General features: G+C 44.6%; 1 protein-coding gene and 1 long non-coding RNA gene across 9 annotated transcripts in view; both read right to left on the bottom strand.

Annotated features, from left to right (window-relative positions):
• Positions 1-27,028, bottom strand: part of KDM2B (lysine demethylase 2B) — a 113,729-nt gene that overhangs the window by 21,915 nt on the left and 64,786 nt on the right. For all 8 annotated transcript variants that reach the window (XM_032127985.1, XM_032127982.1, XM_032127987.1 and 5 more), the window contains 2 exons: positions 24,095-24,549; positions 17,237-17,323 (listed from right to left, as the gene is read on the bottom strand). In XM_032127985.1, the coding sequence (XP_031983876.1) occupies positions 17,237-17,323; positions 24,095-24,549 (542 nt within the window). The remainder of the gene's footprint in view (positions 1-17,236; positions 17,324-24,094; positions 24,550-27,028) is intronic.
• On the bottom strand, positions 2,888-3,557 carry LOC116453013. The gene is made up of 2 exons (XR_004243651.1): positions 3,470-3,557; positions 2,888-3,038 (listed from the first exon to the last, which is right to left on the bottom strand). It is a non-coding gene; the product is annotated as an uncharacterized LOC116453013 (long non-coding RNA).

Raw genomic sequence — 27,028 nt, 5'->3', positions numbered from 1 at the left:
AGGCTTCTGGTCGGTTGTCTTTGCCCTTTCCCATCACATCAGAGGTGCATTTTTCCATCCAAACAGGGTCCAAGTTCTGGAGGACAAGGCTCCTACTTGCTGCCTAGGGCAATGAGCAGCACTATCCTCTCCAGCTCCAGTGCCCCATCCCTCTCCCAGTCTCCTTAGGCAGGGAGCTCTGGCATTCCTGCTAGAAACGCACTCAAACTGACAATTCCCAGCAGTGGTGCAGACCAAGTAACTCTACATTAACCCCAAAATACGGGGACTGGCCTTGGCTGCCTGGCAAGGTTGGCCTGTTACACTCACACTGCCAGGCACTACACAATCACAGAATTTTTAAAGTTGGAAAGACCTCAAAGATCATCGAGTCCAACCATTAACACAGCACTGCCATGTTCACCACTAAGCCATGTCCCCAAGCACCACATCCACATGTATTTTTAACACTTCCACAGACAGTGATTCCACCACTTCCCTGAGGAGCCTGGTGTCTTGGGGTGACACCTGGGAATAATCACTACCAAGTCAACAGTTCTTCCGTATTAAACCCTTATGTCTGTTTAGCAATTAACAGAAACCCTTGTCAAAGGAAGAACTTAGAGGAAGAAGGAAGGACAGGATGATGTAACTGCAGGAATGCAGTGGGGCCAAGGAAGAAGCTAGAGTAAGAGAGCAAAAAAAACACACCGATGACAATAACATCCTTAAAAGTTGTATTAACTGAAGAGCACATGCCAACACCACGGATCATGTCTGACTAAAGCATATCTGCCCGAAAATCTGCAATGTAAACTCCAGGAGGGCTGTTTTCCTCACAGTGAGTGTTTACAGTTATATCACCCTCCTTCAGAATATGCTCCTGCTGGGGTGGAGGTGTCCTCCAAGTCCAAGGTCCCTCATTAAACAAGCAGCACTGGAGGGAAAGAGAAGGCACTGGAACTTTCAATCCCAGCCATCCCCAATCAGCATTAATCCTCTCCAGATGTTCACTGCCACCATCTCCTCCAGCTCATACCTACAAAATCCTCTTCTACCAAAACCAGAGTAGCTCCTAGTGACCCTTCCAGGTGACCACACAGAGCTCTGCTACTGAATCAGACTAATTTCCCACAAGAAAACAGAAAGAAAATAAAAAAGTTTATACTTGCAGGTTCATCTGGGTGTTAATGATACTCCAGCAGCTTTTCTGCCAACATAGCAATGTTGTTTAGGGTGTGATTAACTGGCCAATGCCAGTGCGCCCTGTTTATTTTCCTCTGGTGGTGAGGAGGCAGAAGTTAGGCCTGGAGGATGGAATAAGATATATTGGCAAAAATATGCTTTGGGAGATAAGCTGCATTAAAAGTAGGAGCTCTTAAAGACACCAGTAAGTTGCACAGACTTGGGGCACAATGCAGCTTTTTTTACTGCTGCTTCAGGACAAATCCCCCTGCCCCAGCCAGGGGCAGTTTCCTCTCTTTACACACAGTGAAATGCCACAGTCAGAAATCAAATTTCTTCACAGCAGGAGCAACACAGCGACCTGGTGGGCTGGGGCAGGTGCTGCCCACCCCACAGCCCAGGACACAGCCCCGGCACCCACACACTTCCAAGCCCCCAGCACTGCTGGTAACTACCACAAGTGCAGTAAATCCTGTGTGCTCTGTGCTGCAAGACCCCGCAGTCTTTCTGCCTTCTTAGTTTAGACACAGACCAGGGAAAGAGGAAAGAAAGTCAGCATAAAAAGTGACAAAATCTGCAGCTTCTACTCAAGCACTGAAATTGTGCTGTTCAACTACACCTTTAGAAGTGAAGCCTTTCACCTGTTACATACAAGGGCTGTTGCAGCAGAAAAAGCAACATAATATTGATTTGACACGTCCTGTGTAGAAAAACAGGGTAAGCAGACATTAAAGCAAGCCTGTATGAAAATACAGCTGGAGCTACATGAGGTGTTTTACCACTGGAACAGTTCTGAACAGAAAGGAAAACATTCCACAGGTCTTTGGTACATAGGTCACTGCGTTATAGTTTAGGATCAGACCAAAACTCTTAAGAAACTCCAAAAGAAAGATTTCCCCTTGCTTGCAGTAATTTTCGTTTTAAACTTCTAAGATACAAAAATGCTATGAAAGCCTCAGGTTTTAGAAGAGTTGAAGAATCCCAGAACATAACCAACTTTCCAGATTCATCCAGCAAGAACCAGCACCTCCAAGTAGCAATTTCACAGCTGGTACAATACAGCTGAGACCAATCTGCTCTCCCAACCATTAGCTCTTTTTAAAAAGTGGGCAGTGATTGCACCAAGACACAGACACAAATGGAAAAGGCCTGGCATGAGAATAAATTTAAGAAGAGGACTGGGACATTTTAACTACTTTGTCTGGGAGCATAGCAGTGAACTGAGCAGCAGCACAGGCCTGCACATTCTCACAATCCTCAGAAGTAGGTAAAGGCTTAATAAAGTTACTCATCTAAACCTCATCTTAGGTTCTTGGACTGACACTACGCCAGGCCAGTGCAGCACACTGTCTCCCCCAAGGTTTCTGCATCAGATCTGCCATCCCTGGGGAGCACCCAAGGCACACCACCACCCCAAACTCTTTCTCGGCCCTGTTTTCTATATGCAATTCTGAAGCAAAACAAGGTAAAGTTGTTCAAAACAAGATGGGTTTTGGAGGATAGACTCAACACCTGGCCTACGAAGAAACTTGTCTCTAAAAGCAAAATATTAGGCTATTTTAAAGAGTGAAACACCTCGAGTTATGAACAAAACTATCAAGTTTATGTTTAAATTGCATACACATGTTTAATACTATTCCTGGTGCATTTTTAATTGCTTAGGCAGTTCTTAGAGAGTAAAATACGCAATCTAGAACATATGTTCTGGATTATTTTTCACAGATTACTTCATAAATTCAAAAAGTTTATTCTCCTTCCCCCACAGGGGAAAAAAAAAAAAAAAAAGCCTTCAGAGAATAAACCCTGCAAGTATTAATAAAAGTTCTCTTTTCATTTCGGCGCACATCCTTCTCTTTCTTCTACATCCCTCGTCCCTGGGAATGGAAAGGAGGCTTTAGCTATAAATCAAACCAAGACAAGGTAGCCAGGCTCAGCATCAGACTCTCCCCCAAGTCCCGCAGCCCTCTCAGCTATTTGAGGAATCTTAATAGAAAAAAAAATAACAATTCTGCCGCGGACAGGGCAGCCCCCGAGAGGCAACAACCACCCGCTCGCGGCGCGTTCGGGGCCCTGGGAGGTGCCGAACTCGCGGTGCCCGGGGCGCCCGCGGCGGGCGAGGCCGAGCGCCCCGGGCCGGCCCCGCGGAGGCTCCGCGGCCCCGCCCGGCGCGGCCCCTCGGCGGGCGGCGCTGCCCCGGGGCCGCTCCCGACCCCACATTGTTCCCGTCCCCGCGGCCGGCGCGGCGCTGCCCGGCCCGGCCTCCTCCCCTCCCTTCCCGCTGCAAACTTCGCCGCCCGCCCCGGACCTGCTCCGGCCCCAGCTCGGGCCCCGGCCCCGGCTCGGGCTCCGGCTCCGACTCGTAGTCCTCCTCGTCGGCGCTCGCAGACATGGCCATGGCTCATGGTGGGCCCAGGCGGAGCCGAGCTGACATGGCTGGAGCGGCGCTGCTGGCGGAGCCCCGCTCCCCGCACACACACACACACATGCAGGAGGAGGAGGAGGAGGAAGGGGGGCCGTGCATATTCATGCCAGGCAGCCAGGAAGGGGCTGGCCCTGCCGGCACGGCCAATCGCGGGCCGCTTCCACACCGCCGGCCTGCGGGGACAGCGGGCACCGCGCGGCCGGGGCACCGCGGCCGCCTCCCGCACACGGCGCGGCTGGGGACGGGGGACTCGGCCGCCCGGCCGGCAATTGGCCCCCCGCCGGTAATGAGCCCCGCGATGTGCCGAGGGCCGGCGGGGGCGGGCCGAGGCTCGGGTGTGCCGAGCGGCGCTGGGCGGGGAGGATGCGCGGCCGCCCGCGGGGCGCTCGGCGCTGCTCGGGCTGCTCAGACAAAGGAGACGCGCACAGACACACACACACCCTGCACCGCGCTACCTGCCCGCTCCACTCCCGCTGCGCGGGGCGGGCCGGCAGCGGGGAACCTCCATCCCTCGGGAGGAGGAAGGCACCGAGCAAACTTCGAGATTGCAAGCGGCAGAACCAGCGCTGGGCTAAGACGAGGCGACCCGGCTTGTGGAGCTGCTCGCAGCTGGTCTCACGCTGCGTGCTCCCTGTGCAGGCACCCGCTCTTTTACTTGCTCCCAAGGAACCATTTCTAGCCCTACTGTGACCATCCTGACCCGCTGCTGGGGTTTCACAGTGAAATACTCTCCCCGCAGTGTGACACGTTACACACTGGTCAGCTGGGGGACCTGTTCTGGATCCAAAGGTCCCAGGGCCAGCACCTCAACACGGACACTGCCTTCGCCCTCCAGAGCCTGCAGCTGAGGGTCACAGGCCTGTATTTGAGTGCCGGAGATTTAAAGTTCCCATTAGATTTATGGGCCTGCTTTCAGGGGAAATCCCGATTCCACTCAAGTTGTTAGGATTTTGCCTCCGGCTCCTACGCCCACAACACAGAATTAAACATGAGATTAAATATTTGCATGTGCTGAGCAACCAAGAAGCCATAAAGAAGCACATCTAATGGTCCTTCCATCAGGATTTTTGCCAAACTAGTTTCAGCTCAGTTCCCTGGTCTGAATTACCACATGGCACAACCACTTTGGGTAGTTCAGAAGAGGCAGCAACAGGCAGGAGCTGGCACGGGAGCAAGGAGCAACACAGCCCTTGTGACACCAGGATCCACACTTGGTCCCTCAAGTTTAAGTAACAAAACACAGTCAAACTTTAAACACATATTTACAGGCAACTGCTGATAAAGCCACGTGAATTGTGTAATTATGCCCCTTCCTTATTTTCAATACATTAAATATCCATTGTTTGTTGTACTCCTGTCCTCTTGCCAACTCAAACTTAAATGATGGGTAGGTGATGGTGTTCTCCCCATCCTGCTCATCCACCATGCCTGGAGCAAAAAGCATTTACTCACAACACATGATGGGGCTCCCCAGAAGGCAATGGGATGTGCTCAGCCTGTCTCCTCAGGTTTCTCTCTTCCCCCATTGTGTTCCTACACAACCAGAGCAGGAGCAGACGAAAGCTGAGGCACGAAAGGCATGTGCCTAAGGCCTTGGCTTTCAGAATCACAAGGTAATATCAGAATCCAGTGTTTTCTGGAGGAGAGAGGAAGGGGGGGATGTATCTCATGACAGCCCTACAGTGGAGAGTTTCAAACTACGAGCAAGAACGTGGCTACAGCCGTGTTTGTGGTGCCATAACACACTTGGCCTGCAGCAGCAGCAGCAGCAGGACAGGTGACATCCAGAAGGAAGAAGCCTGGTCCCACACCTGCCCACAGGCAGACCAAGTCTCCACTAGCCCAATTCCCTGCGAGGCTCCGTGTAACCTGGCTCACACTTGTTTGTCCCTCCAGCCTTTTGGCTCCGTAATCCAGACGAGAGAAAAAAATAACTTGTGACATCCCCCAAGGACAATCCACCAGTCACACCACGGCAAAATGTCATTCACAGCAAATTAAATCATGATAGAGATCATCCTACTCCTCTCAATCTGCAAGGCATTCCAGCACTCCTGATGTTGGCACTGGCCTCTCTGGGCTGCAGCAGGTTCCTTCCCAATGTAACCCACACCACCCTCACCCCACAGCCAGCCCTGCCACCTGAGAGTGTGGCCACGCTGCCCTTGCAACAGCACCACAAGTGACAAATGAGCTCTAATTACAGAGTCTGAGTTAGGAGGGAAATCTCACACATGCCAAGATCTTGGAATGGTTTCCCAACACTAGGTAAACTTTGCCGAGGTGGTGTTTAAAAAGCCGGGATAGGGTATGATATAAAATAGCAAATTGGGAATCAGCAAGGGGGAAACAACACAATAAAATAATTTTTTGTGATTATAATTGCTCTCAAAAAACCTCATCCTGTACAAGAGCAGCTAACCATTCAAAGGAATATTTAATACACAGAAGGAACTATTAAGAGAGCATTTTCCAGCTCAATTCTTTCAGCTTGTCTACACTAGAGAACACTAAATTACAACAAATAGTGAGCAACCCTTGTGTGAACACCATCTAGTTGCCCAGCCTGGTGGAGTTTACAACAGTTTAGAACACAAAATAAGCAGCAGTGACCCCAGTCCTGCCTGCAGTGGCAGAACTGTGTCCATACTTCAACTTAGTGTGATACAGTTCAGTAATAAATAACATCCTTAATTACGCTGCTGAATGAGCCGTAGTGAAAACTGCATGAAAACAGACAGCACCTTCTATTTTGAACTGTTGCTTTGATTGCACCTCACCTGAAGTCATATATAAGTCTCATCAATATCATAATCTTCTCCACAGAAACCAATTATGTTGTCACAAACTGAGACAATAACCTCAAGCGAAGAATAAACAGCAGGAGCAGATGAGTGCCAAAGAGCCAGATTTTATTCTCATGCAAATATCCTTAAGTAGTAAAACCAAGATGGGGGAGGACGACTACAACCCCTGTGCTGTACTCACTCACTCCTGAGCATCTCCTGTACCAACAGATTGCAGCTGCTGCCGCCAGCGCTGAACAGGATCCGTGTTTTCCTATGACACACTAGAGTTTATGATGCTCAATATGAAGTGAAATAAAGTTTTTTATGTGGCACAAACACACCTTTGATTTAACCTTCCCTCGAAACTTTTTATGCACCTTTACAGAGTATTATATTTAGCTGGTATTAGGAAAAAATATTTACACAGAAACAACTGGACACACAACCTCAAGCTGGTTGATATGCAAGTCCTTGAAAAAAGATGTTGTGATGTGAGCTGCTGCTGCTTTCTGCAGGCCAGCACACATGTTTTTGAAAAGGAAACCCACTGAGATGTTTATGAATCACAATTATTGACCTGTATCAGAATAAGAGAGTTACCTAGTAGCTTTCTAAGGTTCATTGTTTTGGTGTAAGTGTCCATTCACATGAAATATGATCTTAACTGTTGGGCCTGGGCAAATTTCATGACACTTTTCTCAAGAGTTTGAGAAATATTTCAGTTGTATTCTCAGCACCAGCAGTGACAGTCTGACAGCCTAAATACCCACAATCTTACTACTTCATTTCTACTTTATCTGAACTATGACATAAGAGTTGTCATCAGATACACTGAGTATCTGTCACAATCTTTTCAATAAACAGTCTGATTGATCAACCTTAGATCAAATAAAGTTAACACAAGATGAAATAATATTGACTGCTCCCTCCATGCAATGCTACTGATCATACTTCCCTAACCAGTGTCCAGCACTGTTCCAGGAGAACCAAAGGCAGCAAGGGCTGTACAAACACCTCCTGAAGGAGGACAACCTTGGGCTACTGCGGCAGAGGAGCAGCACCCAAACAAGCAAGAGCCCAGACAGAACATGCTGACAGTAACTCACTCACTCATAAGCCTTAAAATCCAAACAACCCTCCCCAAACCCCAACACCCTGTCATGTTAAAAAAGTAATAAATAAGACTGCAGAGTGGTGAAACATGGACTTCATCTATCACACAAGACAGACTCTTCTCTGCAGGAAGAGCCATGACATGACTGGGACTATGCACTGGGAAATTAGGGAAATCCTGCTTTGCTTCCCTCTACCACAGAACTTATGACACAAAGTGTTTCCACAGCACAGTCTGTGTCTCCAAGAGCCATGTTCTGTCAGTAAACGCAAAAACTAGTGAAGGAGGTTCCTAAGAAGATAAGCAGTGACTGCCATGCTGTGGAGGAACATGCAAATAGATGTGGCTGATAGAGTGGATTAACCGGAATAGGAAACCTGCTTTCCTGCAAGAGGCTCAGTGTGCTCTGATACACAGCACAGAATGCTGGGAGACAGTCAGCTGTGTCCAACGTGTGGGCAGCAGCCTGAAAATCCAGAGACCAAACCCAAACACATGGTAAGCAAAGGAAATGCTGAAGTGCAGTTTGCCTATGAGGGCTCATTGCTCATTGTTGTCAACTAGAAACTTGACTTGGATTTGTGGGGAAACATCCAGGACTAACAACTAAACTACACTAGGCTAAGACTCACAGCTGCTTTGCTTTTATTGGAATTTACCCATATATTTTGTTATATTTGTTATTTTCAGAAAGGAGAGCACTGCTGTCCCTCTTCTATCTGGTCCACTAGTGCCTGCAGGAAAGTCGTGAAGTTGAAACAAGCCCTCATTTATATTCTCAGCAGATTTTAATTTCAGTGTGCTGTGGAACTAAGAGGAAGCCATCTTCTTGGGGACAGAACATACAATTCAATTTTGTTCTGAAAAGTGCACGCAGGATTAATGTCCATAATTGCACGGCCTGTACTGTGGAATGACAAACGCCTTTCCCGCCGCTCTGCCAATGTGCTTCGATCCAGAAACAAAACTATTAACTTTCAGATACCTAACTCAAAGCATGGATTGTTTTGATGTCGGGGTGCTGGAGAGCACAAGGATGCTGGAATTCTTAAACCAGGTTCAAACTTAGCATTTGGTCTGGTTTTGTTGGCCAGCTCAGCAATGAATGTAGGCCAAGCTCCTGATGATAAAATCTAAGATCTGTCAACTCATTTCACATACATTATCTAAGGAAAAGGTCTTAAGACTACAGCAGTTTTCATCAGCACTTTTACTGTTATGAAATAAAGAGAAAGCTTCTGTCTTGAAAAATGGCAGTCAAGGCGTAGTTGGGAAAAATTCGCATTACTGAATATTCGTGTCTACGGTAGAAGAATGACAATGGGGAGGAATACATAAATCTTCTCGTGTGATACCTGGAGCACAACAGTTGGAAAACAGAGATGTCTCTTCATTTTTTCCCCAATCCATTTAGATTTCTAGTCAGAGTCAAAATAGCTCTAATTTACCTGTTTGATGTATTAATCACATAAAGGCATTGGTCAGATTTCAAAGCAAGTGGCTGAGTGTTGATAAGAAGTGAAAATATTAAGTCAAAGATGGAAGATTAAGAAGGTGCTCATTCAAGTCCTTGCTATTTATAATTACTCCCTGAAGGGACACAATATTTCAAGTACAGCCTCTTGAGGTGAGAAATAATCTGTCAAGTCACCAGGCAAAGGTTTTAGAAAAATACTGAAGCAAAAAGCAGTGAAGCTCTTTCGTAGAGTCACGGAGTGGGTTGGGTTGGAAGGGACCTTCAAGACCATGTAGCTCCAGCCTCCCGTGGCATGTTACATATGATACACGTACACCAAACCCTGGGACTCCTCGGGTCTCCACCGAGCTTCTGCACAAATGAATTTGTCTGGAGGACTAATGTGTGTAAGAGACTGAAACAGTGCTCAGAAAAATAAACAGGTCAGGCAAGGAGCTGCCTTCCTGGGCAGCACTGCCCCGGGAAAGCAGAGGCTTGACAGGAACTCCCAGTAGCTTCAACAGCTTTTACTCCTTTGCACAGTACCCCAAGAAGCCTTTGGTTCTGGTGCATCAGGTTTTTTTCCTGCCTCCAAGTGTACTTAGAAGGGGAAGGCCTTGGTTTCGTATGTGTACAGCTACTGTGGGAAGTCCCCTAAAAAACAATATCCCCCAAACCTCAACTATGTGGTTTTGTGTCTTAATAAATTTGTCAGGAGCCAGAACTGGGGTATTTTTCTTGAATGCATTTCAGCTCTCTCCTACCACATGGCATCTACTATCATACAGTGTAAAAGAACACAAATTATTCAAAATTATTTAAATCACTGATTCCAATCACAATTTAAATCAGTAAAGAGAAAAACAAATTTAAATTGATTTAAATCCTCATTTTCTTTTGTACTTATGTTATTTTCTGGGAGAAAAGTAATTATTAGCATCTGATAACTATGAAGAAATGCCTGATTTGCAGTAGATTATGAACTTTATAATCAGGACTTTTTATCAACAAAAAGGATTCACAATACACACATATTTGTATATGCAAATCTCCTTCCAGACTACTGGCATTTAAAATTGTTGTTGACACCAAACAGAGTTCAGGCTCTGCTGTGTGGGATCACTTCAAACACCTTTAAGCTGGTGCCTGGCAAGAATGAAATGTGACAGTTTAAATCTCCTTTTTGCTCCTGCGCCACTTGGAATGACTGATGGAAAACTTATTTGAATCTCAAGCAGAAAAATACACCATACAACAACTCACCCAGAATCTCAACCAGAAAATAGATCATACAACAATTTACACAGGATTATTTTGCTGTCTTATCTACCTCTTTTTATCCTTCCCAGAATTTTTCTAACACTAGATAGACTCAATTTTCACTTTAATTCTTAAGTGCTTGTTTTTAATTGTCAGTATGTGCTTTCTAATACATTTGTATTCCCACAGGAAGCACCCTGAGTAGATCTCCAAGGACTGGCCTGTCTTAGGGAATCTGGCAGAGTTTTCCCACTGCTGCTACATGGAATGTTGCTTTCCTGGTGGTAGCCCCCGGGCAGGCTCCTGAAGCTGATGCTGGTTTGATGTTGTGCCATTTCTACGTGCTCAGATCTGTTTCAGACACACCACTCTGGTTAAAACACTGATTGCTGTAACGAGTCCCTCACTGCTCCTGCTTCTCTGGGTGGAGCTGGCCCAGCGGTAGCTATGGCAGGAATTCTTCGTAAGCAAGCAAGTAAAAACTGGAAGCACTTATTCAAAGGTTTTCAGGAATGTTCTTTGTCCACCTCACACCTCTCCCCCTGAACTGAAAGAAAATCTGATGTAAAACAATGCTCAACACTTCTGAAAAATCACATTGGTTTCAAGTTAATCAAAACACTCCATTTAATGCTTTACCCCCTAATTTTTGCTTACAATTGAATTTATTGTGTCCACTGATTCTTAGTCCATTTACTTACTATTTCTTAGGTTTGATCCAATGCATAATGTCACATAAAACTGGATCCATAAATAAAGGAGCTATGTTACTAAAAACTAGTGGATTTTCTTCTCTTCCCAGCACTTTTAAGGTGAAACACCAAAAAGAGGGGAAAAGGTACCGTGCAGGAAATGGCAGCAGACACGTGAAAGTACATAGGGACATCGATAGGGTCCAGATCTGGAGATGGTGGCTAATCCCACTGCCTTTTATTCTTTAAAATACAGGTTCATTCTAAAAATCTACCACCCTTTTCACAACAGCTGTCTACTGTTCTTCTTGTGTGCTCTTTGGTTCAGACTGTGAACAATGATCAGAAATCTTATTTCCAGCCTAAATCTATTTATAGTATGTTTATAGTCACTTCATCCCATGCCAGCATTGTCCATTAGCTTAAATAACTCTTTTCTGCCCCAATGATTATACTCCCTGAAGTCCTTACACAACAATCATCTCCCCTTCAACTCTGCTGGGCCATGCTGAACCATCTGTCCTGCCAGTCCCTTCTCTCAAACATCACATCTTGAATATATGTGATACATTCACCCTCACCACAAAACTACCTATAATGAAACTAGAATTAAAAAAAAATGCTCAAATATATGTTTTTTGTACCAGAAAAGGCTGAACTGACTTGTGATTTTCAACTTCAAAATAGGGAAAAAAATACTGAAAGTAATGGGGACGTAAGAAAATCCTTGACAGCAGAGATGAACAGAGACCTCATTCAAATTTCCCAGAATGCACCATACAGAGGGCATGAAGTGTATTTATGATATTAAAGGACAGATCTGAAACAACATAAGGAAGTACTTATCTACACAGAGCTTTATTAAACTGCAGGGGACACTGGCACAGGATGCTGAGGAGATCAAAAAGATCAACAGGTTCCACAAATTATTAGGTAAATTCACAGAGGGGAAAAAACTTCTACCAGGGGGACACTAAGCAGAAAAGATGAAGATATAATCTTCCATCTTAACGGGGAAGATAAGCAGAGGGAATCTCTGTATTTCTGCTTTGTTCCTATGACTCCTTTAATGGCGGTGATGGCACCACCAGGAACAGGACAGTGCTACAAGGACTGTGTGCTGGTGGAACACGACTTTCCTCAGCCACAGGAATCAGCCTTTTGCTCTGCCTCTCACAGATTAGTTCATATGAGTTAATCCTTCTTTTTCAGATCCATGGATGTATCTGTAGAATTCTGCAAAAGTAAAAATAATGGGGTACAAACTGAACTGCTGTAGGACAGAACTCACTAATGACAGAAATGAGATGCTGCCATCCCAGATGGTTTCTTTCAATGCGATGCCCACCCATGACCATCCCAACCCAAAACAGCAACAGCAAAAAAACCAGCCTGAGGGAGGCCTTTCTTATTTTTTTCAATGATCACTTTTTCTTCCTGGTTCTCATGCCCTGGTACAGAGCTATGAACATTATTTGCATTGCCAATTGCAGGGAAACTTGTGTTTAAAAAACCCAGTAATCCAATCAAAGTTTCAGTTTGTGGCCTTTAGTAATTAATAGTATTCCTTTAAATAAGAACATTACCATTTCCTTATTATACTTCTCAGCTATCTTCTTTTAAAATCAACAGGTAAAAATTACATGGAGAAAGAACATGAACAGGCATCAGAGAAACAGCCACATATTGCAGCACTGTTAACCAGCTACTGAAAATTACAGCTCCATCTCCTGCTCAGAGCCAGACCTAAATATATTTGGACACTCGCTCTCATTGCAAATGCAGTGGCTTTAGTTTTGTGCCAGGTAAGAGAGATGAGAATCCAGCTCCCAGTCTGCATTTCTAACTCTTCACAGAACAGGAGAGTCCAAACATATTTTAGTTCTTTATAGCTGCTCTTCATAGACAACTAAAGATCTTTATCACGATAAAAACAGAAGGCACTGCCACAGAGTGTAATTGCACGCTGCTGGAGTTGACTGTTTTCTTCCAGAAATAGGAAATGGTTCAAAAAATGTGGTTTCTGCTTGAGCCATATTCTGAGTTCCTTAAATAAAATACTATCCCTAATTCCTGTGCAGATAAATCGGGTACTGTAGGGGTGAGCAACTCATGGGAATGGGTTTCAAGACTGGGCTTGGCAGTCACCAGCTTCCTGCACCAGTGACCAGCCATGAGTTGCTGCAGTGGAAAATCAGGTATAGGCCCTGCTCTCTGTTCACACCACCCAAAAGTTCATGCCCCAGGGATGGGGTAGAAGTTAGTTGGGATGATTTCTTGCTTCTCTTTAGTTGCTTAAGAACCCAGCATTTGAAGGCACGCCCTTTGGACAGCATCGCATAGCGGGATTCGGTCAAAGGGTGCACTTGATGATCCTGGAGGTCTTTGCCAACCTTAATGATCCATGATTGCGACCCCCCAGACAACACTGAGCCCTGCACCAAGTGAGGAGAGGCCACTGCTGCACAGCCCCCGGCACAGGAAGGGGATGGGGGCTGCACATTCACAGCTGCATCCGCGCCAGCAGCCAGTGGGAAACGTCCTGCCTGAAGGTACATGAACTGTCAGTCAGCCATCAGGACAAGCAGGTTTCAAATATCCACTCAGTCCCACATTCCTGATTCCTTCCACAGGCCTAAATTAGGATTGTTGTAAATATCCTAAGACCCCTGGCACTGGACTGTTTTCTCTTACTTTACAGATAGAAGAAAAAGACAGATTCTTGCTTCTTCTGAAATAGAGTTACCAAAGGGGAAAAAATAAAAAGGTGCCTAAAGGAGAGTAATTATTGTGCTAAATAATTACCAGTAAATTATAAGAAGTACAAGCGACTCAAAATAGCTCCATAAAGATGAGTAAATATGATCTGAAGAGGTGCCTATGAATCACACTTCATCTCTCTTATTACCACAAAATAATAATGGTTCGTACATTTTACTACAAAACTTTCTGCTGAACATGCCAGATATCTTTATAAACATTAATTTCACCTCCCAGCCTCCCAGATGGGAAGCCCCATCTCCCCCCGGAAAAGCTCAGGGAGCAGGAATGTGCCATTCACCTCACACGACACAAGGTGCTGCAGCAGAGCTGGGAACAGGCACAGACCCCGGCCTCCCATTTTGTGCACTAACCACAAGATCATCAAATGTCACCCAGCTATTCCATCTCCTCACTAAACCATTGCTGATTATTACTTCTGTTTCTTTTCCCAGCGAGTCATTTTCTTCGTCAGGGAACTGCAGTGTGCCTGGCAGCCCCAAATGCCTTTGGAAAAGGTGGACAGAGCGATGCGGAACTGCGGGGCCACGACACAGGGATGGGTCTTCCCTGTACTTGGTTAAATGTCCTCCCCATTACACCTCATCCTCTGTCAAGTGGGATTTGAGGTGAATGAACACATTTCTTCCCTAAACCCCAGCACAGGCTTCAAGCAGCCATTCTGCAGCTCTGTGCACACTGCTCACGTCACACTCACAACACGTAAAAGAAACTGACTCCGTCTTAAAGGGAAATATTATTTGCTGCTTCAAAAATCGTTCAGGTTATCAAAGGCATGTTCTTTCAAAGGCAAGTCAATGTAACCAAGCTCGCCCTTCCCCAGCTTGGGTTACTTACACAGACACTCCCTGTCCCTATTCCAAGGATCTCCGACTTCAGTCAGAGTTCTCTCCCTCTGCTCTTTGCTTTTCCCACTCCATCCCTTTTCAGTACTTGCTTCTCTCCTAATCCTGCTCTCTCGCCATTTCTAGCCTCCTCCCCTCCTTTCTTTACAGTCATTTCCATTTTCTTTGAAATGTTTTGGCATTTAATGCTGGCTTTATTCTTCCTTCTCCATCTGCTGCTCTTGTCTTTCTAAATCTCTTCTGGAGCCTTCTCTTGGGAGAAAGCAAGAGATGTACTCTGTTCCATGTACTACTACTTCTTTCTGGATTTCAGTTCCCTTCTTTTCATTTATGCCTTGGAATCAGACAACCCCCCTGTCCCAGGAAGCTGATACCAGCTACCACATCTCCTTACAGCCCCACAGTAGCTAGTACTGTGCTGTACTGGATCTCCTGCTCCCTTTGAACACAACGATTTCAGGGAAAGCACTGGGAAATATCTGCCATTTCTCCTATAAATACTCAAGAGCAGGACTGCAGAAAGTAAAATTACTGGTAGATTTTACTCCTCTGCCTTGTGCTCAACATTTGTGGAATCTTCTGGCCATGAACACTTGCTCCACCAGCTACAATCCATTTTCCAAGGGAGTTTCCCCCTCCCTAAGGGTTTTTCTTCTCTGTAAAATCTTCTATTTCATTATCAGGGCTTACAGGGAACAAAGGCGAAATAACCAAGCTTAACTGCTAAAACTGCTTTTAGACAAATCTCCCCTATATTGTCTTTCCCACAGATTTTAATTTGGGACTCAAAAGGCTCAGCTCTAAGATGTCTCTTCCCAGCCTGTTCACTTGGCCTCTGTTCCCAGGAAGGGAAATAGCTGGAACATGGAAGATGACAAGGACATTTGCCAATTAGAAGCACAACAACAAATTCCTCTTGGGAAATGTGCAGCCCTATCTGCATGTGTACCTTCGAACTAAAACATAAGACATAACAAAAACTGATCACAGATTAAGCAAAGCAGATATGAAGAGAATGGTGAAAGGATTTTTTCTGCTATCAATTTTTATTTCCAAACTTCAACCTAAAGTCTGACTTTCTGTAAAAGTTTTCTGTATATTTGTTATTAACTGATATGTTTGTTATTGTCATGCCAGTGGGAATGATGCCTCCTAAAAGTTTTTGCTTTCAGAAGGGCTGAAGGAAAATAAACACCTGAAAAAAAACCCTGCAAGCCAGCAAGATGGATTTTGCAAAAAAGGGTAAGATTTAAGTCACAAAAATTACAAATCCTTTACAGTTGCAGTTATGTTGCCAATACACAGAAATAAAAGAGAAGAAATGAAGCATTTATCAAGGTTCCAAAATAAAGTCAACAAGAACATTAACAAATGCCAAAGCTTATAAAAGCCTCAAAGCACTCAGACCCTCCCTTCTCTCACAAGCTCAAAGGAGAGTCAGTTGTTCCTTAGTTTTATTTTGTATGTTTCACACACCACCTTTTCTCTGGTCACAGAGATTTTGCTTTATTCAAAGCCTAGAATATACCTGACCATGGAATGAGCAGCAGCCATCGAACCAGTGGAGTGGAGAATCCCACACCTATTTCTCAAGGTTTTCCACTGTTGTTTCTAAACAAATGCTTTAAACACAGCATATTCTCATGGATTTATTACAAGCTAAAAGGAAAACGTATTTAACAAGATACAATTCCTCTGAAATGTGCTGAGCCAAAACCCAAAAAGAAGCACAAGAGGGAACGTGATGTGCTCATCCTGCCCCACTCTCCTCTGGCAGTTCCATGTCTATGGTCTCCTCCTTCCCATCTGAAGGCAGCCAATTCTCATGGCTACATGTGCCATAACAAGTTCACCAGCACGAAAAGTGAGAACTGAGTGAATTACTTTCCCTGACAATTATTTGAAAGGAATCTACAATGGTAACAGCGACAGATTTTCAGATCGAAGTCTGATTTAAGCTGACCGACCCCTTCAGCGTTTCTAAAGAAATAATGGATTATAAAACTAATTCAGTGAAAAATGAAAGTAAAAATAGAAGCGATGAGACATCTTCTAAATAAGCAAAGCTGCTTTTACAGCATGCTGAATAACTGGAGTGTGGTAAACATGCCACTGTTATAAATAACAACCAGCCTTTTGACATTGTTCTTTCGTTAATTATTTCGAATTCCTTATAAGCCTTAACAAAGCAAACCTCACGGTTCTCCTGCAAAGTGAAAAGAATTACTGCCGTGTACAAGAGGAAAAATTAGGATATAAGGACAGAAATCAATGCTTCAAAGTTACAGGGGCACATTGTACAGAGCATTAAGGGAGTCTCATAGTGTAAGAGAAAAACCATCATCTAGTTCAGACGAGAGTGCTCCCTAAGTGACTGATTTGTAGCATTTACACATCATTTAATTTTACACAAAAGGCATCAAAATTTTTAGATTTAACCATAATTAGTAAACGATCAAGACATATCAAAGTTTTATACTGCTAAGTAAGGCCCAAACAAATTCTTTTTAAATGGAAACTCTAATGATTTCTCCCTGGCGAGGCACTTTCTTGTTCTGCTTCAAGACTTAATCACAAAACCATTGAAAGTAACATTTTGTGTTAAAAATGCTAGCAGCTGCCAACAGATTATACACAGCACTTTGTCAGATTATAGATAAATAAACACCAGACCAGGCACAACAATGGTTAGTAAGTAAATGTGTCTCATTACCTTTGTGGTCTTCTTGGGCCAGCTGACCACAGGGACACCCGAAATGGCAAGATTTTGGTCATCATCAGCGTGTTCCTTCAGTATGTTCTGTTGCAAATGAAAAGGCCTTTATTAACCAGAGAAACGTTTCTCCAATTGAAGAGTGCAGAGACCTACAGAAGACAACACTCTGCTCTGATGACAGAGTGACAAGACCTCTGCAAGTTACTTTTGCTTCCAGTTCCCACTGAAACTCTCGCACCTGTTAACAGCCAAGATGCGAAACTTCTTGCAAAACAGGCAGCAAAATCAGCCATCAATCATCTCAAATGTTACAGAATTCTTTAATATTGGTGTGTCCAAGACCGGTGTCTTACCAGTATCACCTCTCTGCCTCAAACTCCAGGTCATTGAATCCCAACTGACCCCACAACTGACCCCTTCTCTCCTAATCAAGGCTACGGAAGACCTGAGAAGCACCGAAGCTCTGCCCCTGTTATTTCAGCCACCACAGGGCATCAGGTGTGTAGTCTGGAGCAATGCTCAGAAGTCTGGTCATTCAGGTAAGCTAAGAATAAAAATGTACTCTGGAATCTTTCATCTTTTTGCACATGGCAATCCAAGAGCACCATCATTCCCACTGCCCTTCCTTCCCCTGTAGTTGGCAGAGCTGCTGGAATCTAGTTCCCTTTATGTGACCAGCTGAAGCATTCAGGCTCCTGAGTGTTCACTAGGAAAGGATCTGACTATGGACAGCATTAAGGGAAAAAGATTGATCTCCCCTCCCTTCCACCCCCACCAAACCCTTTCCTTTGATGCACTGTTCTAGAAATTTCGTGAGTGGGTTGCACAGGCTGACACAGCTTCCACCACTGTGAATCACTCCCATGACCAGTAATTCAACACAGAGGTGGTAAAACACTCAGTGATGGAGCTGGGAATAGTCCACACTCGCCTCCCATGACTCCTTACATGCTCACTAATTTAGCTACAAAGCTCTTCATTTGGAGTTCAGGTGGCTAAAAAGGAAGAAATGAAAACAAAAAAACAAGTCAAAAGGAGGATTCTGCTGTGCTGCTGAAAACTGAAGGCCAAATCAGCACTAACAGGTTAAAGACCAAAAAAAAAAAGCTCCAATAGAACAAATGAGAACTGCAGGTTGGGAATTACCTCAACAGAATAGTAGGAGATGACCCCAGACAATGAAGTTCAGTGCTGCTGCTCCAAGTATATGGAAAAAGCTTAATTAGCCAACAACAGGCAGCAGGCTCTGTCAGTCCCCAGTGCAGCACTCTAGTAATTAGTAATTTCACACACTATACAAAAAGAGCTTAAAATACAGTAATTGTTTTAATAGGGAGTGCACTTGGAATTCATCTGTAATCATCCAACTAAAGCCCGGAGTGTGATGGCATGTTCCAGTCCCCAGGAGCCCGAGTTTGGATGAGTGTCCCTGGGGCTGACTTTCTCCCTGGAGCTCAGACAACCTGTGACACTCAGCCCAATTCCCCAGCCTGCGCTTGAGTGAGAGCTGTGTTAGTAACAGACAGCACAGCCCCAGCACAGCGCTGCTCCTTCAGACACCACCACACCAGCAAGGCTGGTGGTGATACTGGTTAGGCCGAAAGCAGTGCCAGTGACCAAAATGAGCGATACCAGTACAAGCCCAGTTTCATCAGCCCGGTGCTGTGGCTGCACTCAGGAGTTTGCAAAGGTGAGGAGTAAAACCCAGCTTGCCCCAGCCTGGCTGTGATGCAGAGTCTGTATTGTACCTGCTCATCCAGTGCAACACCCAACAACTTTTACACAGGGACTAATCATTGGCAAATTAACTCTTGGCTGAGCTGAGGTGAAGTGAGCACCTCTTTTCTCATGTCCTTTTTATTTGGAGAGAGATCACTGCATTAACCGAGCTGTGACCACATTCTCAAAGTTCAGTCCTAAAAACTGAGAGCTCTTTTGTACTCTCATTGCAAAGCCAAAATTCTCCAGATCAAGGAGGCAGCTTGAGAGCCATAAACAAAGGACAAATTAATCCCTTTTTACTTTGCTACTCTTAGGTTTGAAAGCCTGTAAGACAGAAAACCTTAACATTTCCACTAACGACTGTCAGAGACTCGGAGTTCAATGGAAAGCACAGTATATTCCAAGAACTTGGCAAGGTAATGAAGGTTTCTTGTTATCATATGTATCACGTGAAAATATTATCCAAGGAGAAATGTAAAACTATGGCAGCTTATCATCTGAGGCAGCTGAAAACAACGGCTGTCTGCGCAGCAGAGCCGCAGCACAGCCACAGTTGCGCTGACTGGAGCGTCAAGTGTCAGCTCACAACAGGCTGGGGGAGGCAGGGTTTTGTTCACCTGCTTAAAAACAAGAAAAATAGATAAAGAAAAGCCATGGGGCTCCAGTTAGAGGAACAACGTGATGCTCTTCCAGCACAAGGCGGCCCGATTCATTACACTTGAGGGCTGTGGTGACAACAGCAGGTATGAAGGGAAGAAGCTGATTAACTATGTAAGAATTCAGCTTAGCCATTAATTTCAAAAGCACAGCAAGGAACGACTCCCCTGAAATGCATTCAGTAGAGGGAGGTTTTTTCTGTCATCAGAATGAAAAGGGGGTAAGATTTCTTGGCAAGAAAAAGTAAGAACATATTTCAGTAGATATCATCTGTCTTGCACAAGAATCTTCTCCTGCTGCCAAGGAGTTGCAGATATTTGACAACCTCTGTTCTTCAAACTGAGTTTCTTCTGCTCTAATGGACTTCCACAGGCCCTTCTGAAGAAGGGCAGTGCTTTTGCTTTGAAGTGGGGAAGATCTGTGGCATTACTAAGAGGCAGATCTCACAATCCTGCTCCCCAACAGCAGCAGAGGAACTACCATCCTGCTGGTAACACACAGAAGTGCTATGTGCAGAAATCAGAAGCTGCACACAGGTGAGTATCCCTGGCAGTGTGTTTAATGTGTGTGGGGCTGCACAATCAAAGGTCTGCTCAGCTTTACCTGCCCTGTGATATGGGGTGCAAACTACACCAAGGAGTACGATGGTGACCTCTTTATTCTTTTCTTCATGCATAAGCCCACCACAGCACTGCTGCAGCCAGCAGGGATTTAATTCCCTGTTTGGGCTGAGGGAAGAACTGACCTGCTCTCCAAGAAAGGCCTGTTCCACTCTGCAAATAAGCCTCCCTTGTGCTGCTGCACTCCATCGATCACAGTGATAAATGGGTGCTCAATCTGCAGAGGCAGCAGTTGGCACTTTTGGATTGCTGTGTCCCCACCAGACAGGCACAGTTAGTTTGGAGCTTAGATGATGTGTAAGGAATTTACACTGGCTTAGTTTACTTTTCAGTCTCCCTTCTCATAAGGAAAATAAATTACTTTACTTCAGACAGTCTCACCTACTTGACATTAAATAGCTGTATATAGCTGTGGTTGTATTTACCACTAAGAGCAGTAATCCAGTCACCCATCCTATACTGTGCTCTTGCTCAGCTGGGAAAGCATGGATTCTTTGTGAGCTACCTCGATTAGTTCTGTGAAACTTCACATCACTGAATAAAATGGTTTCCTTTCTCCAGTTTAACTATCCATATCCTGTTTTCTGAAAACATTAATTATCTTCCTGAAGCACAAAGACAGACCTGAATGTCATACAAAAAAAGTTCCTGAGTGTATTTCATTAAGAAATAAAAGTCCTACAATAAATGCTGATTTATTTGCTTCAGGAAGAAACTTGTTTAAGACTTTGCAAGCAGAGCAAGAGCTTTCAGACTTTGTCAGAGCATGTTCTTGCTATGCATTTGTTAAAAATAACTCTCAAATGGGTGCACTAAAAGGATACTTCTAATAGGATGCATTATTAATAGATCACATGCCCGAAAGTTGGGTTGCCCATGAAATAAACCTTGTTAATACAGCCAAATACAGTCACAGCATGGGTCATTTGCATGGCTTCTGAAGGATTCTTGCCTCCATTCAGTCACACAGCTGACTGGTGCTCTGAGTATTCATCAGGGTGAGGTAAAGGGGCCAGGCCTCTGCTCACTCCACTGCTGATGCTATCAGCAACACCCCCATGTTATTATCTGTACAGGTTGGAAAATTAGCGGCAAAGTAAAACGGAACATGATTCAGTGGTCAAGGAGATAAATACCATTCTGGAAAATGGACTGTATTTCTTCCTCTGCCCTTATGTCTCTATGTGGTACAGGGCAAATCTTTTAAGTGGAGTTTCCACAGGCTGTCATGAATTGTGTGCTCCTGCTCTTCCTCATGCCTGGCTTGGGATCTGGATACTAGAGATCAGAACTCCTGCTCTGCAGAAATGTTAAGCCACTACAGTTTCAATATAATTAAATTCATCTTTTGCACTTATCCTTGTTAAATACACTAACTGTTCTGTGGCACATAAAGCCAGCATCCAAAATTACTTTTATCTTAATCTCTCTGCACCCCAGTTCCCTGTGGTAACGACAGCTCATCCATTACCATGTGTGGAGCACAGGGTGAGGATCCCTGGGAACGTTCATTCACCCTGTTCAGCTGAGAAGCTGAACATCAGTACCTGATGGAATAGCAAGGATGGAACAGCTGCATCCTTACACCACAGAACACAGGGATCCTGCAAGGACCATTATGCTGGACGCATGCTCAGAGGACTAAAATCTGTCACTTGGCAACTCCTCCCTCAGCACGCTCCATCCTTTGAAGGTAAAAGCTCTAAACACACACACTTGGGTTTGATTATTTTTTTTGAAGCTGAATAAACTGAATAAAACAAACCTCATGCTCTGAGGAGATCAGATGCTTTGGCTCCACTGCACTGCTCTCTACCACATCAACGAACACAGTGGCAGAAAGGAGTGATGGGCTGTTGCATCCAGGGTCCCAGAAGCAGATGGGAATGGGACACACTTTGTCAGGGGCTGCCTGTGACAATTTGCTGATGAGACAAGAAAGGGCCTGTGCTGGGAATCCTGGACTCCCCTCCTGACCTGGGAGGAAATGTACTCAACTGCCCCAAACTGCCCCCATTCCTTCAGAGCACCTGGGAAGTGGATTGTGCAACCACAGGGAGTTATGGACGAAGATGGCTGTATGGGCTTTAATTAATTTACTCTGCCATACTGACTCCCACTCTCTGGAAACTGGGGGCTGGCTTATACGTGGGCCAATATTGTAAAAAAGATGGGTGAGGAAGTTCTTCAGTAGTTCTTTAGACACCGTTCAAGAAGATGTTTGAGTTAACATGGTTTTGAAAAGGTCTCACTCTGGCTAATCAGTCACAGACTGGCCAAACATCCAGAGGTGATTCCAGAAAAAAACAATCCTGCAGCGTGTCTGATGTTTAGATGTGGTCATGGGCTCTTTAACCAGCAGGGAACCATCAGTATCCAGATGTTGGGCTACATCCTGATGGTTACAGTGTGTGCTGGCAAGGACAGAAAGTTTAGAAGCAGGCAGTTTTCAGAGGCGATGGAACATCAAGCTGCACACAATAAACTGGCAGGTGCTCACTTAATACCAGTTACAGCACAGTATCACCAAAAAGGTGCTATTGGCCTTTTTTAAAAATGTCCATTTGTAGTTCTCCATCTCTGTAGTCAATGCATCCACTGCTCTGGAGAGGAATAAGAAAACAGATACTCCCACACTGAGCTTTAAGCCAGATTCACATATGGTACCGTGTTCTGGGGAGATGTCTCACAGCACTCTGGAGTATGTCATCAAAAGAGGGAGCAGAATCCCACTCGGAACATCTGCACCAGCCATTATATGTTGCACCCCTTTCTGGATTTTTAAGTGAAAATTACTCTGTGCATCAAGCTTGGAGAAGTAACATGACCATTCTTTCTGCTTCACCACAAATTCAACTCCTGGTCTTGAGGCTTCATTTTGATTTCTGATTAGAAGATGACTGATCCCAGAGCAAGCTCGTGAATCTACATCCACAACTTTGAGCAGGTGTGTCCACTTCCATGTACAAAGTGGCTGATTTTGCAAGAAGAGAATTTTTGAGCTCTCGTGGTTTACCAGAACGAGTGCAGTGTATCACACTTCTGAGCTCCAAGATCAGGGAATATGGTTCCACTGCACATTGCACATGTTCAGCCTTCTTTAGCTGGCTTTGAAGCCTTTCTAAGCAGCTGTTACACCACTTGCACTAAGAAAGTACAGGCTCTCTCCCCATTTACCATATAAACATGTGTTTTTCCCCTCAGATTGTGCCTTACAGAGCTCTTGTGTATAGAAAATACATAACTGAAGACCCATACTGTTCACAGACTGAAAATCCACAAAGAAGTTGTGTCACTAGTGAGCACTCACTCCTCACACCATCTCCAAAACCAATATATTGTACCAGTGGAGAATAATTATCAACCTATAGAGGGCAATGGAGGAAAGGAAAATGAAAAAGGTGAAAGAAAAAAAAAGCAACTGGAAGTGTTAGACAATCTATCTTCTGAGCTGCAATCACGTATTTACATTTTGTATGTGTCAGCTAATGAGGTGTACACCATGGAGATACGAGACCAAAAAGGGCTGATTAAGACTATAAATATAAACAGACTTTTTGAGGTACAATATTTACATGTGGAACATAGTAAGTGCTGAATTATGAGAGGATATAAACTTTTGGCCACTACTGTGACAGTCAGAAAGGACTGTGTCACTTAAATCTGGCTGCAAACAGGAGCCAGAGACAGCTTTGGTTCAAGGAATCATTTCCCTGTCTGTGGCAGAGCAGCCTGACATGAGCTGGTCACCACACACAAGCTGCCACCCCTCTGCAGAACGTTGCTTTCTGCTTTCCTGCTGACTTCTGTGCCCACAGAGCAGAGTTTGTGTGGATCAGCAAGTTATCACACCCACCTTCATGTCCTCCAGGAGAGCCTGTGGGTCTTCAATGCCTTCTGGAACACACTTCTTGTTCTCTGGGAGAGATTCAAGCTTTTCCACCAGGGCTTTTAAACCTTTCAGTTCAAATTCTGTGAGGTGAGTCCATTTGGTTGAAACTTCTGTAGCTGGAGACCCCGTGGGTGTTTTGGGATAGTCCGTCGGGGTTGTTGATTTTACGCTGTCATCTGACTCATTAGACAAAGTTCTTTTTAGGTACCTCATTACTGTGGCTTTTTGTTTCCTCCCTGCAGCCTCCTTCCCTTCCGAGTGCGTGCTGTTGGGTGAGGAGGAGCCATCCACCAAGGATCTGGAGTTCTTATCTACGCTGTCATCCTTCTCCTCCTGGAGATGGGCATCACAAGATTCTTCATCCATGTCTAACCACGAATCTGATGAGTAGCTGTCTGTGCTGCGTTTTCTTTTTGCATCTGAAAGTTAGAAAAAGAATGCTGAATTTTTACCCACTGTAACCTCACAGCTGAAGCACTTCTGTACCACTGGGGCCAGGTGCTGCCTATTTCAAAGTGCACTGGAGAATGGTTTAGTGAGTATGTGACAGGAATGGGCTTTATTCAGCTGATTTTTAATTTTTTTTTCTTTGAGGGGGGCACTTGTTTGTCTGTTTTAATGCTGGTTTTCATTAACATCTACTCAGTTCAAATGACTGGGAAACATTTAGGGAAAAATTATGCTTTCTTCAAAGCTTCAGTCCTCTATGCCTTCAATTAGGAGTAGGCAGAGCTCTTAAGTCACACACAATTAATTTTCCCACAAATCCGAAAAAGACCAGATTCGGCAGCTTTACAGCTTTAAGAGGAGAGTTAGCACAGAAGGAGGAGGGGGAAATGATGAGAGAAAGCACGTTAAAATGCTGTACATCATCATTCTTCCAGGAACCCTGCACAGCACAAAATCAACTCCTCAATACTTTTCCTCTCTGCAAGCAACTAACTATTGATAAAACAAGAATCCCCAGTTGTTAGTGCATGAATACTCATTGCTCTTCCGAGACAGAGGATTTCAATTGTGCTTATTTTACGACAACAAGACAAAACACACTGAGAAACACAGAGATAGTCACAGCTACATGCTACTGGTTTTCTTAATGCCATTCCCAATACATTCTAGGTACTTCTCAGGAAAAGTTAAAGGCAAGTTTCTGAGTCTAAAGAACTATTAATCTTAGTTTCCCCCTAAGAGCCCCAGTTGTTACCCAACTCCGTGCAATCAAGCAGTGAAAGCAATGTAGGAAACCAGTGGCCATGGTTCCCTCAAGCACACATCTTTTCTTATTTATTAGACACAGTTTCCCTTACTAAGTGAACAACATTGAATGCAGGCTAGCAACAGCAGGAATTTCTGTGGAAAATAAAGTTAACACTGGCAACACCCAGTTAAGTCAATGTGAATTTTATTACTGGCTGAAATGGGTATGAGATCAAGCTGCAAACAAAAACACACTGCGAAGGAAACAGAAGTCACACAGAAAAAGTGAGAGAACAATTAATGAAAAGTTCCTTTCACAGCTTCCATGCTTTGCAGTGCAGTAGGTTTGGATTAGGACAATGTGAACCATGCTTAAGGAAGGATTAAATGGACATTAATGAGAAAGCTCAGCATCCGGTTGTTAAACAGGGAGGTTGAAAACAAATGCTGGAGCCCAGTTCCAAGCTGTAGAATTCCTCCTGATCACAGAGAAGCTCCTTGTCTCGTGCACAGTCTGTACCATCTTGTCCCAAACACACTGGTCAGCTGGGTACCAGAGATGCCACAGGCAGTGGCAGTGTCTGAGGGCAAGCTTGCTCAGCCTGCCTGGCTGCTCAGCTCTGCAGTTCCCAACAAAAACCCTGCAAGGCCAGGTCTGCTCTGTGTGTTACTGCCCCAGAGATACGAGTTGGTCACCTCACACTTCTCAGGGTAAGTGTGCTGCTGCTACAGGGTCTGCAAACATCCAGCATCTCTGTCCTGTCTACTCCTTCAGACAGGCTTGTATTTTTCCTCAAAACCAAAATGGCCATAAAATGACTCCTGAAAGGCAAGTTCAAGCTGAAATGCCTGTCAAAAGATGGCAGCCACAGAAAATACCAGCTATCACCAAGGCAGGGTGCAGCCCAATCCAGCTCCATCCACAGGGCAGGGTAACTTCCTCCCTGCAACCCTCCAAAAATGCTTCATAGATTATTTTGTGTGCTGAGGTGGTGGCATCAGCACTCCAAAGCAGCTCCTCCTCTCTGCTCTGTGCTAATACACCCCCATACTTCTCTTAGAAAAATAAACAGGATTAGAAAATATCTTAACCAGAACATTTAAAACCCACTCAGTTATCCAACTTTTATTTCACACTGTTTTTTCCTTTGTCCACAGTAGCAAGCACACGTACCCACCTCAAAGGCTACATAATCAGCTTATGTCATTCTCCCATTTTACAACTGAGGAAACAGATGCTTGGGAGAAAGCACGATTTGCTCATTGTCACACATCAAATCTAGGGAAAAACCAGGAATCAGAATCCAGGCTCTCGGATCCAGGGCTGGAGCCCCTTCTCTGAGCCACACAGCCTTGGTGAGCTGTTTTACAACTGACTGAAGCACAAAGCCCAGCCTAGATGGGAGAAAATGCCAGGCATCAAACAGGAGAGGGTGAAAGCAGATACACATCCCTACGCTGCCAGGACAGCGTCATTAACAGAAAGTGGTATAAATCTGCACAAAGAAAATCGTGTTTCTGTCCTCCTATGCTGCAGCTCTGCAGAACAAGAACTAATGGCTGTAACTGAGGCAAATCACAAGCGTAAATAAGGCCTAAAGAAAACTAGGGAGATCATGTTATAGAGGTGTGAATAATTTACTCCAAGTAATGCTCTGGTGTGAGGAGGAAAAGCTTCCAAGAGAGATCTCCACTTTTTGT

Source organism: Corvus moneduloides, chromosome 18, assembly GCF_009650955.1.
Source record: "Corvus moneduloides isolate bCorMon1 chromosome 18, bCorMon1.pri, whole genome shotgun sequence".
Lineage (NCBI taxonomy): Eukaryota > Metazoa > Chordata > Aves > Passeriformes > Corvidae > Corvus > Corvus moneduloides.
The sequence above is the reverse complement of the archived record's forward strand: the minus strand, read 5'-3'. Positions and strand labels throughout refer to the sequence as shown.